Genomic DNA, 15,139 nt, shown 5'->3' with positions numbered 1-15,139 from the left:
GAGGTCTCCCTTTGGTTATCTCTGAATTCTATATCAATCAAGCAATCTATTTGCCTGTATTTTTTCTGAAGCGTTACGCTTCTCCTGAAGGCAAGAGGCTGCACTCCCTCACCCTCAGACGTGCCCTGGCATTCTAGCTTCAAAGAACCAAAGCCATTAGGAAATCTCCAAGGCTTTTTGTCACCATAGCAGGAAGGTCATGTGAACAAGCCATATCCTCACAGAGAATCTCTGTGTTGGTCTCCAGATGCATATTAGAATGATACAATATAGCAAAGCTCCTCTTCCCCCCTCCCCCACGGGGGTGTTATACCCCACTCCACACAAGGACAGGCAGCCTTCATAGCATCCTTATCAGATGTCCCGATGCAGGACATTTGCAAAACAGCAACTTGGTGCTCTGTCCACACGTTTATGGCACACTACACCCTGATTCAAGTGGCAGCTGTGGATGCAACAATGGGAACAGCAGTATTGCAAGCATTGCTGCTGTCAACTTCCTCACACCCTCCTCCAGGCTGAATACTGCTTGCGAGTCACCCACGTGAAGAAGAACTGGAGATTCCTTACTGTAGCTGGAGGTTCTTCGAGATGCGTGGTCCCCTATCTGTTTTCCACTACCCACCCTCCTTCACCTCTTCTTCAGACCCTACTACATTACAGTAAGAGGGGGATCTGGAGAGCGGTCAACCTGCACTGCCCCTTATACCTTTGGACAGAAGCATGCAAGAAGATACTGCACGTGTGCATGTCAACGGACACTGCTTGAAAGAATTTCTGAAATCTGGCACATGGCAACCATGTGTACCCACATGTGGAAAACAGATAGGGACCACATATCTCAAAGAACCTCCAATTACAGCAAGTAACCTCCATTTATGTTCATCGCTTTACATATAATGTTATTACATACATTTCACCATGATATCATTGACCAGCAAGCTATTCATTTTCAAATAATACCTCACAAGGCCTATTCTGTTTCAAGATTATTACAGTGGTGTATAGGGTGTGAATACAGGGGTCCGTTCGGTCACAATCTGGTCTTAAAATAGTAACATATTCTACAGAAAAACTATTCTAGTAATTTTTGTGGCGGTTTCTAAGATTTATTGTTCTTCCTCCTCCAAGGCATGGACAATTAAAGTCATCATAGTATTGTAGTCTAGTTTTACATCTAGAGGAATACAAAATTGGTGCCACTAAAATTTTTTAAAACTCTAAACCGTTGATCATATGAGTCAGATTTTTCTCTATACATGAATTACCCTCAAATAAACAGAAGTAACTGTTCTTAAAATCAAACATAGTATGCTAGTATTACTTTAGATATAAAGGCATATTATTTTTCTACATTTGAAAAGTACCACTTTTGAGTACCTGAGACTTGCAGCTGTCCAGTTATATCTGTCCTAATATGTGGCTCCTAAGTAATGTTTAATGGAGTGCTTGTTACCTGAACATTAAGCCATCAGTAATTGTAGAGATAACATATCCCTTCATGCCTGCTGTAAATGAAGTTTGATCCTCTTATTGTGTAGAGTCTCCATAGTTAATCACTTCTGAATAATGTGGTTACTCATAATGAGATTTAATCCAGGCTGTTGTTATATTTGGTTGAGATTTTCAAAGGCAGGTAGGGGATTTAGCTACACAACTTACGTTAGTTTCAGTGGGTCCGCTTTGAAAATCTCAACCTGAGATTTATTCCAAGCTTGTTTCTCTTGTATCTCTGGCTGTCACACAGTGCATATGCTTCGCCATCTTGTAGCAGATTTCTTCATGCATTTCTCATGGCATGAGGGACATAGGCTCCTGAATCTTGCTCATCCATGTTAAGGTAAAGTGAAGTAGGTTTGGAATCTGGGTTTTATTTCACTTGGGCAGAATTCAGATTTTTCTTCACCCAGGGTTCATTAATTTTTGGAAGAACTAGTTGAGATGCTCTAGAAGGACCAAAACAGGACTAAAAGACAAGCCAAATCCCTGATGCCTACAAGAGGAGTTACCAATTAAGGCTAAACTATGTAGTGAGACATTAATATCCCAGAAGGATATTTTGGGACATTTCCATGCTTTCACTATGGTAATAGACACTTTAGAAAAATCAAAGACAGAGAAATTGTATTTAGCATTACTGGATTAGCTAGAAAGGCAGATCTGACTAACATGCCAAATTCCCTACTTCTAATTACTCCAGGGAAAATAGAAGCCAATGCAGAGACATTGGTTTCAAGAGTGACAGTGGGCTGGCAGTCTGCCATCTCACTGGGCATGTATTTGAGGATTAGAGACTTAATTTCTAAAATGGAATTTTTATTTCCTGGCTTAGATTTTGCTGACAATACACTGTTCCTAAAATCACTGTTGTGTAAACTATTGATTATTCATCTATTGAGGGCATCTGCCATCCAGTTATCAAGGTAGTACACAGTCTGAGTCCTACTGATACTCACATAGTGCAATATCCAGAAACGTCTTTTTTCCTCCTCTGGCTAGCCAAGAAATTGCACCCTTCCTCTTAGACACAGACTCCAGCCACAGTGATCACTGCAACACAGTCTACCAATGGTTGATTGTGAATACCATGCAGAAGTTTCAGCTCATACAGTATATAGTGTCCCATCCAAAATAAGACATGAAGAGAGCGTATCATACTGGCATTCCATGTTCTGTCTTGGCTCCCTGTCTAATTCTTTGTCTACTTCAAGTTCCTGGTCCAAATTGTTAAGCCTCTCAATGGGATGTTTCGCTTGCACATTCACAAGGAAGGACAGTGACTGACAGCTGATTGAAACATTTTTGGTAGAAGTGCTTGTGTTGCAGAACTTTTGACACAGAAGACCAGAATGAGTTTGAGTCTCACCCTTTTCGGAACACAATGCAAGACTCATTTTGTTACATAAATCTTCCCTTGGTAAAGACATCTCTGTTTTTCTCCTGAAAAATCAACCAACAAAAATGAATTTTAGAAGTGCAACAACCTAGACAAGGATTGAGAAAAGAATTATTAGTCAGACTTCTTGTACTTGCCACCTAGACTGGACTACTATTCTGAACTATACATTTGTAGCGATATACCAGTCAAATACTCTTACTTTCCATTTATACAAGAACCTGAGGAATGATTTTCAGTTTAGGATGCAAGAGAATGCTGACAGAGGTGAGGTACATATTTGCAAGTAACTCTTCTCTGAAAAGAGCAACTTCTAAGTCTTTGAAACGGTCTATGTGAGACACAGGCAATCATTAAAAAAATTGAATTGAATGGTAATCTCTAGTGGACTCAGAAACACTTAATAGAAAGCATTTCTTCCCCCTGGAATGTGTCATTTTTGGTGCCATTTGTAATGTATGCAACCCTAGGCCTTCCCAGAATCCTTCCTGTAAAATTACAGAAAAATCTTTCTAGATTTATCCATGAAAACAGGACACCTTGCACCAGATTGGAATTGAAATATGTTCATAGATTCTGACACTCATTTCAACATACATTGTGGGCTTTAGTCTTATCAGATGTGAAAATGGAACCATAACCTGGCTGCTGTTGCTGGGGTCTGGTTTGACAAGGGATTAATCAAATATCACTAATAGTGAGTGCTGAAAGGTCACTTCGCTTCAAGTCACTAATCAACACCTTACCTCCACCAACACTTGGAAGTGGTGGGGATTGTCTCAGCTAATGATGAAGATATGGTGGTAGAGCTGAAGAGTCCGTCAAAATCCAGGAGCAATGTGTCCTTTTGTTTGTTCGTGCTTGGCTTTGGGGTGACATAGAAGTGTCACTTCACTTCTTTCTCTCCTTAACGTAGTGTTTGTTTAGGTGGCCTAAGCAGGACAAGTTTGGGAAGTCCTGGGGTTCAGGTAGTACTGCCTTAATCTAGGCTGTTGAAAACATCCAGTCCAAACTTGCATTAATTCTGGCCTTCTTGGAACGCCTGGTCCATCCTGGGTTTGCCTCCTCTCCCCCAAGAGGATTGACATTCTTGGACACTTTATATAAGATATAATTCTCCCCTTGAGCTGTTCTCCAGATAGAATCTGAATTTTTCTAGTTCTAAGCAGTCCTGGTATTCTAAGACGAGGTCCATTGTATCTGCTATTTTCCAATAGGCTGTATGCAATGCACAATTGTGCTCTCCTAGCTTGGAGTCTTGTCTTTTTTAGAAGAGACTTCCTAGACATTAAAAATTGGATGAATGCCTCTTGTAGTTGGGCAAATCAAGATAGCCCTAAGTTCATAGTTTCCACCATTCCCTTTAGCTTTTTCTTAGACTCATAGACTTTCAGTCCAGAAGGGACTATATGATCATCTAGCCTGACCTCCTGCACGTTGCAGGCTACAGAACCTCCTCCCCCAGCTCCCGTAATAGACCCTTAATTACTGAGTCCTCAAATCATGATTTCAGTTAGAGACTTTACCATTTACACCAGTTTAAATCTGCAAGTGACCCATGCCCCAGGCAGCAGAGGAAGGCGAAAAACCCCAAGGGTCTCTGCCAATCTGATTGTTGGGAAATTTCTTCCTGACCCCAAATATGGCGGCCAGATAAATCCCGAGCCTTTCTGCAACACCCAACAGTCAAACACTTAGGAAGGAATTCTCTATAGTATCTCAGAGCCCTCTCCATCTAGCATCCCATCACCAGTCATTGGAGATATTTGCTGCTAGCAGTCGCAGGTCAGCGACATGCCCTTGTAGGCTGTCTCATCATGCCATCCCCTCTGTATACTTATCAGCTGAAGCCAGTTAGATTTTTTTGCCTTCACTGCTCCCCTAGGGAGGCTGTTCCAGAACTTCACTCCTCTGAAGGTTAGAAACCTTCATCTAATTTCAAGCCTAAACTTGTTGATGGCCAGTTTTATAGCCATTTGTTGTTGTTGTCCACATTGGCTTGTAACCTATATAACTCCTCTCCCTCCCTGGTATTTATCCCTCTGATGTATTTATAGAGAGCAATCATATTTTCCCTCAGCCTTCTTTTGGTTAGGCTAAACAAGCCAACCGCTTTGAGTCTGCTGTCGTAAGGTAGGTTTTCCATTCCTCTGATCATCCTAGTAGCCCTTCTCAGCATCTGTTCCAGTTTGAATTCATCTTTCTTAAACATGGGATACCAGAATTGCACATAGTATTCCAGATGAGGTCTCACCAGTGCCTTGTATAACGGTACTAACACTTCCCCATCTCTACTGGAAATACCTCACCTGATGCATCCATCCTAGGATTGCATTAGCCTTTTTCACAGTGGCTCGTAATCATCATGTGATCAACCAGTACACCCCGGTCTTTCTCATCTTCTGTCACTTGCAACTGATAAGTCCTCAGTTTATAGCAAAAATTCTTTTTGTTAGTCCCTAAGTGTGTGACTTTGCACTATTAAGTTTCATTCCAGTTTTCAAGATCATCCAGATCTTGTATGATATTCCGGTTCTCCTCCGTATTGGCAATTCCTCCTAACTTTGTGGCATCTGCAAATTTTATTAGCACACTCCCACTTTTTGTGCTAAAGTCAGTAATAAAAATGTTAAATAACTTTTGTCCCAAGACAGATCCCTGAGGAACTCCACTAGTACCCTCCCTCCAGCCTGACAGTTCAGTTTTCAGTATGACCCGTTGCAAGCTCCCCATAAACCAGTTCCTTATCTAACTTTAAATTCTCATATTAATCACCACATTCTCCCATTTAACAAATAATTTCTCATGTAGAACTGAATCAAATGCCTTACTGAAATCCTGGTAGATTAGATCTATTGTATTTCCTTTGTTAACAAATCAGTTTCCTTCTCAAAGAAGGAGATCAGGTTGATCTGGCACAATCTACCTTTTATAAAACCATGTTGGATTTTATCCCAATTACCTGTTTATTTCTATGTCCTTAACTAATTTCTCTTTCAAAATTTGTTCCAAGACCTTGCATATAATTGAGTTCAAACTAATAGGTCTGTAGTTTTCCAGATCACATTTTTTCCCTTTTTTAAAAATAGAAACTATATTACCAATTCTCCACTCATAGTGTATGACCTCTGAGTGATTCTTGGTTCCCAATGTTGGGAAGCGGGGCACTTTTCAAAGGGGTACCAAACTTACTCAAGGCATGCTTTTTAAAATTTTGCTTGGGTTTGTGATTGTTTCCAACCATTCACCTGTTCAAGGGGCACTATATAGATTTCATGGAATCAAACGTAGCCCACAAAACGTTGACTACCTAATGCTACTAGGAAAGTCAGGACAAGACACAGTCCTCTGAAGCTCCTCAGAAGTAAAAGCTGGTCAGTGGAGCATTACACTGAGACAGATCTCAGAATACCCTCAGGGCCACAGGCCTTTGTAGTAGGCCAAGAAAACTTCCTTGGGAAGGAGATGCTGTCAAGAGCCTGTGCGGCTATGTGGTGCCTTCTGCCTCCATCTGAACTTTTTCCTACCCAGGTTAGACAAATAGGCTGAGTCTGCTTCCAGCACTTCCCAAAGTTTGCCCCTTGCCAAACTGTCATTTGACAGGCAAACCAAATCAAAGGTATCCAAGTTAAGCCATATTTCATCTATACTAGACAGTCAGAGAGGTGGGGAGAGCCAACAGGAGACGACCACATCTGAGGGGACGAATGACTCCTCCATATGACTGTCATAATTTAGTGCTAACTGGAAAGGGTCTGCTGAAAGTGGAAGGAAGCTCTGTATGTAGGAGAAGGAAATTACAACTTTTTGTCTGAATGCATCCGATGAAGTGAGCTGTAGCTCACGAAAGCTTATGCTCAAATAAATTTGTTAGTCTCTAAGGTGCCACAAGTACTCCTTAACTTTTTGGAAGGAGAAGTGTCTTTTACACACCATCTAATGTTACTTAAAGGGGCAGATGATAACCCAAATACAGCAAAATAAGGAAAATTCCTTGAAGCATAGATAAAAAAAATGTTAATACAAAGTAACTTATTTGGCCTTATTTGGATAATTGGAAGTTGTTGCGCTTGAAGATTTTTGCAAAAAAAAAAAAGAAACAATAGACTTGTTTCTGCCAATCTGTTAAGTACTGTCAATGACTAAGGCAGCCAAATGACTATGTATTTTCTCCAAACCCATCTAATGGAAATATCCAGAGCTATTTGGTTTTTATGGTGGATTTTATTGAGATAAAAAGATCTTAAAAGTGATAAGACTAGCAAACTTGCAGCTCTGCTATTTCAGGTCTGGAGCTCCTCTAGGTGGCTACTCATGGAATTTCATCTTAAACCATACCCAGTGAGTCAAAACTAAGTCCTGAATGCTGTGTTGAGTTTATACAGCACATCAAATAGTACGGGCAACAACAATAAATAGTGCCTGTTATTTGAACTATTCATTCGCATTTTGAGATAGTTATGAGTGCTGTTATATAACTTTCTTGAATATGTTAATACATTGTTAATGGTGAAGTCTAATCAGATAAATGTTGTCTCGTGAGCAGTGTAGGTGGGGTCCTGGCTTCTAATCTTCTTGTTAAATGCACTGTCATTTGATAAGCTATACGCAAATGATTTCAATTTTTTTTAATCTGGTTTTTCTCATTTTGTTGTCTGCAACATAATGATGCTAACAATTGAACATATCTAAAAGGATTTTAGACATGGAACATTACAGTTCAGCACTCTTGATTTTTATACAATGTGTGAATTACTTATTTTGTTTGCTGAATAAGTATCCAATTAGCGCTTGAGATTTCTTTGATGATGAGCTCCATATTGTAATGTACTGTGTGCTCCAAATATCAAGGGTAAACAGGAGGTTCAGCAATTATCCCTTTTTTCCCCTATACAAGACCCAAAATCATCACAAATCGCCATTTCCCATTCCATAATATGTCCCAGCATGCGCTTTGCAGATAATGTCTCAACCACCATGGAGCTCCCCTGGAGCATAGAGCCACCCTGCAAGGCTCAGACAAGTGGTGGCTTTTTTGTTATATGGAATCACAGAATAATAAAGTGCAGGGCTGGAAGGGACCTCGAGAGGTCATCTAATCCAGCTCCCTGTGCTGAGACAGAACCAAGTAAATCTAGACTATCACTGACAGGTATTTATCTAACTTGTTCTTAAAAAACCTCCAGTCATGGGGATTCCACAACATCCCTTGAATCATAGAACATCAGGGTTGGAAGGGACCTCAGGAGGTCATCTAGTCCAACCCCCTGCTCAAAGCAGGACCAGTCCCCAACTAACTCATCCCAGACAGGGCTTTGTCAAGCCTGACCTTACAAACCTCAAAGGAAGGAGATTCCACCACCTCCCTAAGTAACGCATTGCAGTGCTTCACCACCCTCCTAGTGAAATTTTTTTTCCTAATATTCAACCTAAACCTCCCCCACTGCAACTTGAGACTGTTACTCCTTGTTCTATCACTGCTACCACTGAGAACAGTCTAGATCCATCTTCTTTGGAACCCCCTTTCAGGTAGTCGAAAGCAGCTATCAAACCCCCCCCCCCCAATTCTTCTATTCCGCAGACTAAACAATCCCAGTTCCCTCAGCCTCTCCTCATAAGTCATGTGTTCCAGTCCCCTAATAATTTTTGTTGTCCTCCACTGGACTCTTTCTAATTTTTCCACATCCTTCTTGTAGTGTGGGGCCCAAAACTGGACACACTACTCCAGATGAGGCCTCACCAATGGCAAATAGAGGGGAATGATCACGTCCCTCGATCTGCTCACTATGCCCCTACTTATACATCCCAAAATGCCATTAACCTTCTTGGCAACAAGGGCACACTGTTGACTCTCATCCAGCTTCTCATCCACTGTAACCCCTAGTTCCTTTTCTGCAGAACTGCTGCCTAGCCACTCGGTCCCTAGTCTCTAGCGGTACATGGGATTCTTCCGTCCTAAGTGCAGGACTCTGCACTTGTCCGTGTTGAACCTCATCAGATTTCTTTTGGCCCAGTCCTGTAATTTGTCTAGGTCCCTCTGTATCCTATCCCTACCCTCCAGCGTATCTTTATCTACCACTCCTCCCAGTTTAGTGTCATCTGCAAACTTGCTGAGGGTGCAATCCATGCCATCCTCCAGATAATTAATGAAGATATTAAACAAAACCGGCCCCAGGACCGACTTTGGGGCACTCCGCTTGATACCAGCTTGATGTACAACTAGACATGGAGCCATTGATCACTACCCGTTGAGCCAGATGATCCAGCCAGCTTTCTGTCTACCTTATAGTCCATTCATCCAGCCCATACTTCTTTAACTTGCTGGCAAGAATACTGTGGGAGACCATATCAAAAGCTTTGGTAAAGTCAAGGAATAACAAGAAATCCTATTCCAGAGCTTAACTATCCCTATAGTTAGAAAGTTTTTTCTGATATCTAACCTAAATTTCCCTTGCTTCAGATTAAGCCCATTACTTCTTGTCCTACCTTCAGTGGACATGGAGAACAATTGATCACTGTTCTCTTTATGACAGGTTTCAGAGTAACAGCCGTGTTAGTCTGTATTCGCAAAAAGAAAAGGAGTCCTTGTGGCACCTTAGAGACTAACCAATTTATTTGAGCATGAGCTTTCGTGAGCTACAGCTCACTTCATCAGATACATACATACATACATACATACATACATACACGGTATGTATCTGATGAAGTGAGCTGTAGCTCACGAAAGCTCATGCTCAAATAAATTGGTTAGTCTCTAAATCTAAGGTGCCACAAGGACTCCTTTTCTTTTTGTTCTCTTTATAACAGCCTTTAATATATTTGAAGACATTATCAGTTTTCCTTCAGTCTTTTTTTTCCCCCAAGGCTAAAGATGCCTATGGTCAAGTTTTCTAAATCTTTTATCACTATTGTTGCTCTCCTCTAGAGTCCCTCCAATTTGTCCACATCTTTCTTAATATGTGTACCCAGAATTGGACACATTATACCAGCTGAGACCTCCCCAGTGCTGAGTAGAGCAGGACAGTTACCTCCTGTGTCTTACGTATGACACACCTTTTAATGCATCTCAAAATATTAACTTTTTTGTCAATGGCATCACATTGTTGACTGATATTTAATTTGTGATCCTCTATAATCCTCAGTAGTACGACCACCTAGCCAGTTATTCCCCATTTTCTAGTTTTGCCTTTGATTTTTCCTTCATAGTTGTAGTATTTCACATTTGTCTTTATTGAATTTCATCTTGTTGATTTCAGACCAATTCTCCAATTTGTCAAAGTTGTTTTGAATTCTAATTCCGCCCTCCAAAATACTTGCAATCTCTTCCAGTTTGGTGTCATTTGCAGATTTTATAAGCATACTCTCACTCCATTATCCAAGTCATTAATAAAAATATTAAATAGTATTGGACCCACGACTGACCCCTGTGGGGCTCCTCTGAATGCATTCTCCCAGTTTATCAGCAAACCATTGATAACTACTCTTTCAACTAGTTATGCACCCACCTTATAGTAATTTCATCTAGACCACATTTCCCTAGTTTGCTTATGAGACTGTCATGTGGGACTGTGTGAAAAGCTGCAGTTTAGCAGAATTTTATTCTGAATGTATTTACTTATTAGAAATGTATTTATTTTGGCAAAATTTTATATTTATACCAAGGAGAGTATAAAATTTAAAAAAAACTTGAAACTTCACAAAGCCATGGCAAAAGGTGCAAAAGAAAAACAGGAAAAAAAAATGCAAAAGTTTTAAAAAGTCAGTTACCTCACCCGACCAGCCAGCTCTAGGCTTCAGCTAGGGTCCTCCAGAATGGTTGAGGCAGTGTGCATAGGGACATTTCATGGAGCAGGAACAGATCATTCCCAACATCGGCACACCTAAATGACTAGAAAGTTTGTTCAAAATCAATTATATGCTGAAGACTGCTGTTGCCCATCCTATTTAAATTGTTCAGCATATAATCTTTAATGTTTTTGTGAAAGATAGCTGCTGATGTGCAAGATCATTTTGATTGCAACATGAGGCAACGCTTAAGAAGTGGTCCCAAATATTGAATTCAGAAATTCAGAAAACTGACTCCTGAGGTATTAGTAATATTTAATGTATAGGATAAACAAGCAAATATCAAATTATGAAAAACTATTCCATATTTTGGGATACTTGTGCAGTTTATAGTATGGAAACTTTCTCCAAAGAAACAGCTGAAGAAAGTATTATAAAGCTGTGGATGTAACTCTTCTTTTAAATATATCTGTGTTCCTGTAATAGTGTTGTGTGTTAATGAACCTTGTGTCTTATTTCAGAGAGATTCCCCCTCTACATCCAGACAGTCCCCAGCTAATGGTCATAGCAGCACTAACAATTCTGTTTCGGTAAGACCTCCAGTTCCAGACAGAGAAAGTGTGCAAATTTTGTTGGTGCTCATCTACCATTACTGTTATAGTTACATGTTTTCAGTGGAAAATTATGTTCTGCTGATATAATCAAGGCTACTACAATTATAACTCCCCATTTTCTCCTTTTAAGGTTTTTTTTTTTTTTCAACAACATATTCTTCTCATTAACATTAAATTAATTAAATATTAATAAGTGTAACATGGCAGGTCACTCATCCTTAAAATGTTCTTAGCAATCCCTTGGTCCTAGTTGCCTCAAAACTAAGCAAGGATTTAAAGTGGAAGCATTATTTCCATTCTAAACTTTTGAAGCAGTGTTTCAAGGAAGAATAATTGCAGAGTAGGTATTTCAGGGCTTTTCCAATGTTGGAGTTTTGAGAGACCTCTGGAATGTGTATTCGTTTCCGCTATCTGAGTTAAGGAATTGGTGTGCCCTCTGCTGTTGTGGTACGTGCACATACTTTGTGAAATATGAGCCTTGCCTGGGTATGGAAAGCAAAAGGAAGTGGCTTTAAACTGCACTACAAACCAAGCTAGTATCATCACATCTTTAACACAAAGTACTTCCAGTTCAGCATGTATCCAGGTAGAAGGTGCTCTTGATTTCAGATATTTCTCAATAGATGTTGAAATTTGTATTGTTTATCATTTGTCACTGTCGTGATTTATATGGCAAAACATTACAAAGCATCTGTATCTGCAAGTTCCTTCTGTAAGATTTCTGTAAGAGTGCTGCTGACACTCACAGTTAGGCGCACTCTGGTAACTTCAACAATGCCATCACTTCATGGGATTGTGTATCATCTGAAAAACCCAGACCAGGGCAACTTTTCCATCAACTATTAAAAGTAAATTATAGTTTAGAAATGATTAGCTTCAAAGTAAAGTATTTTAATTATAACAATGAAAGATAATTATGTGGATGGAGAACTTCAATAAATTTCTGTGAAAAATACTGAACTTGCAACATAATAGACACACTCATAAATTTATTCCTGGTCACAATTTAACATTTAATATCTTTCTAAGATAAAATTTAGTAATATTTATTGTAACTATTTCCTATTTTCTAGAAACACATCCAATTTAAGTATCTATTAAATTGAAAAAGGCATTCTTATAGAAAGCCTCTTTCACTTGCAGGTGCTTTTGTGTTGAAGATGCTGAATCATTTATTTAAATAAAAAAAAAAAGCACATTTTCTATCTGCTTAAACTTTTACCTGCTTTCTTCAGCTTGCTGCTAAACAGCCTGGGTTTGATTTTCTTTAAGAAATAAGAACTTCTAAGAAATGGGTTAATGTTTTATACATATGTACATGTAACATTTTGCTGTAATGTAACAAATTATACTAACAAATGATGTTGTATACTCTAAAAAAGTAAAATGAAAATTTCTTCTCCTGGGTTGGCTTTGTTCTGCAGGACTTGCCATCAACAACACAACCAAAAGGACGACAGGTGAATAGATATCCTCCATGGAAACTTTTCTAAACTTAGCTGCTAGTAGCCAACCCCTTCTTACCTTTTTCCATTCTGTATGTGCTGGACTATAACATTTAAGCTTGAAGAATGCGTCCATTTTGTTTTTAACTCATTGTATATGGCTAATTCACAGTAATGTTTTTTCCATCCATTTATTTGTGTGTGAGAGACACTGGGAGGTTCATTGTAATTTCAGACTGTGTCGTTTTAATTATTAAGAACACATTCATAGATACATACAGCACTGTTCAAATTTGAAACCTGCACAGGTTTTCACTTTGGAATAAAGTACAGCTTTATGCTGTGCCAGGAATTTAGATCAAACTGTGGCAAATAAAGGAAGCTTAAAATAACTTAAAACCTCATTCTGAGAAAACTTTAAAAGTTGTTCAGTATTTTAATTTAGTTCATAACTGGTTATTAATGTTTACTAAATGCTAAGGATTACTTTTATGAAGGGCCACTAAATCTGAAGTTATCATCCCATTTATAAGGCTAATTTACAACCCCATACTCTAGCTTCACCAAAACCAGCACGCTGCAAATTTCATGCACCACATTTCATTCCACGGTGCAGATTTCTTCTGGAAAATTTTGAGCAAATTTCACAAAGCATTTAAGGGAAAGAGATTATTTTTGTTTCTGATCTCTTTTCAAAGATTTGTGTAATGTTTAGCTCTTATCTCTGTAAACTGAATTACAGTCCATCTTCATTTTTCCTGTAGTGCTTACAGAGCACCTTGGTTTAGTTAGATATTTGAGGGTGTGTAAATATCCAAACACAAGTAATTACATTTTATATATATAATATGCACCTGAGTTTATGTGTATTATGTGAATGCATCTATTTGAAATACATGCTGCAATGTTTGCATCGCTCCAGCAGCACTTTGTCCTCAGTGACAGGTGTCTTCTTTGGGCCAGATTCTGCTTTTAGGCTCTTTGGATAGGACCTTTCTTGGCTGTTTATGGAACAAAGCAGTACTCTGAGTGAGTAAGTATGGCAGAATCTGGCCTACTAATAGCAGCCCCTGCTTTTTTGCGGGTAGAGGGAGCAGAGGGCCCTGGCTGCATTGGAGCCAGGTGACATGTGAAACCATCCTTCACCACCAGCAGAGAGGGAAAAGGAGCTCAGCTGTTGGTGCAGGTTCTCTCTCAGAAGTGCATCTTGGGTCAGAAGAGCAGGAAGAGCCAGGAGGCCCTTGATTATTTAATTTTTTTTTTAACATAAGGCACTCAAGGGATTTTTCAGTCGCTTCTTGGCCTTATGATCTTGGCCTGAAGTAAAACAGTCTTACATAGTTTCATAGGCCAAAGCAGGACTTTTCCCTCCCAAGAAAATTCCAAGAAACTTCTTTAAGGTTTCTGCAAATGCTTCCTAATGATTCTCCTCTGCAGTTTCAAGGAACTTTTCTTTGTTTCAGCTGCTATGCCATCTTGTAGCACAAGAAGCCCCAGATCCATCTTCATCAGTGACTTCTTGTAGGCCCAACCTTTCCAAGGTCTGCCTCTGAGGAAGGGGAAACTTCCTCTGAAACTGAACTAGAGATTCAATCCCTAGCGCTAACAATGCAAAGATTTGGAAATAATTTACAAGGAATATCATTATAACTATGAAATTCAAGGCACTTCAGGATGAACAGATTTTGTAAAGGTCTTTTTTTATCAGGCTCAGTCAGCAGGGGGACCTGTTCAAGCAATGGGTTACTTTCCTTTTGTTTCCCGTTTTTGAAGTCCTGCAGTTTCCTTTTGTTCTCTAGAGGTCCCAGGCAGCCAGAGTCTAGTCGTACAGATGCTCTGTGAAACACCCTTTAAGACTCTGTATTCAACTGACTTTTTTGCTTTCCTTCCCTTGAAGTATTTTTCTTAGTGTCCATCAGTTTGGCCAGGACAGTGGAAGAATCACCATGGGCCCAGAATGGAGTTGGACCCATTCTAGGTTTTTGTAGGGCTCCTAAGATGTATTTAAAGAAGTCCAAACTTTTCCTTAAAGGGCCACAGCAGTCTCTGGATGGAGACATAGTGCATAGGGAAGAATCATACTAGAAGTAAGAGGGAAAAGAAAGGAGGAACTTCTAGGGGTACAAAATATTGATCGCTATTCTAGCCTGTTTGTACCAGAGATGGGGAAAGGCAAGGGTGACTGCAATAATAATCAAATCACAAAAAACAAATTAGTAAAAAGCAATGAAAGTGTTTTTAAATCCCCATTTTACAGATGTGTCCATTGAGGAAAGAAAATAGGTGACTTACCCAAGATCACACAGAGTCAATGGCAATGAGGATAAGATTTTAAAATATTGAAAATCCGGCCTTCTACTCTGGCACCTGTCATCGGGTGCTATCATTTTAAATAGATT

The 15,139-nt window shown here is 39.5% G+C and overlaps 1 protein-coding gene across 9 annotated transcripts in view; it reads left to right on the top strand.

Annotated features, from left to right (window-relative positions):
• CASK (calcium/calmodulin dependent serine protein kinase) overlaps nucleotides 1-15,139 on the top strand; it is a 425,447-nt gene that overhangs the window by 386,114 nt on the left and 24,194 nt on the right. For 6 of the 9 annotated variants that reach the window (XM_077817582.1, XM_077817549.1, XM_077817523.1 and 3 more), the window contains 2 exons: nucleotides 11,203-11,271; nucleotides 12,720-12,755. The exons of 1 other annotated variant lie outside the window; for it this stretch is intronic. In XM_077817582.1, the coding sequence (XP_077673708.1) occupies nucleotides 11,203-11,271; nucleotides 12,720-12,755 (105 nt within the window). The remainder of the gene's footprint in view (nucleotides 1-11,202; nucleotides 11,272-12,719; nucleotides 12,756-15,139) is intronic. 2 more of the 9 variants (XM_077817538.1, XM_077817532.1) reach the window with 2 other exon arrangements.

This window comes from Eretmochelys imbricata, chromosome 1 (assembly GCF_965152235.1).
Source record: "Eretmochelys imbricata isolate rEreImb1 chromosome 1, rEreImb1.hap1, whole genome shotgun sequence".
Taxonomy (NCBI): Eukaryota; Metazoa; Chordata; order Testudines; family Cheloniidae; genus Eretmochelys; species Eretmochelys imbricata.
The sequence above is the reverse complement of the archived record's forward strand: the minus strand, read 5'-3'. Positions and strand labels throughout refer to the sequence as shown.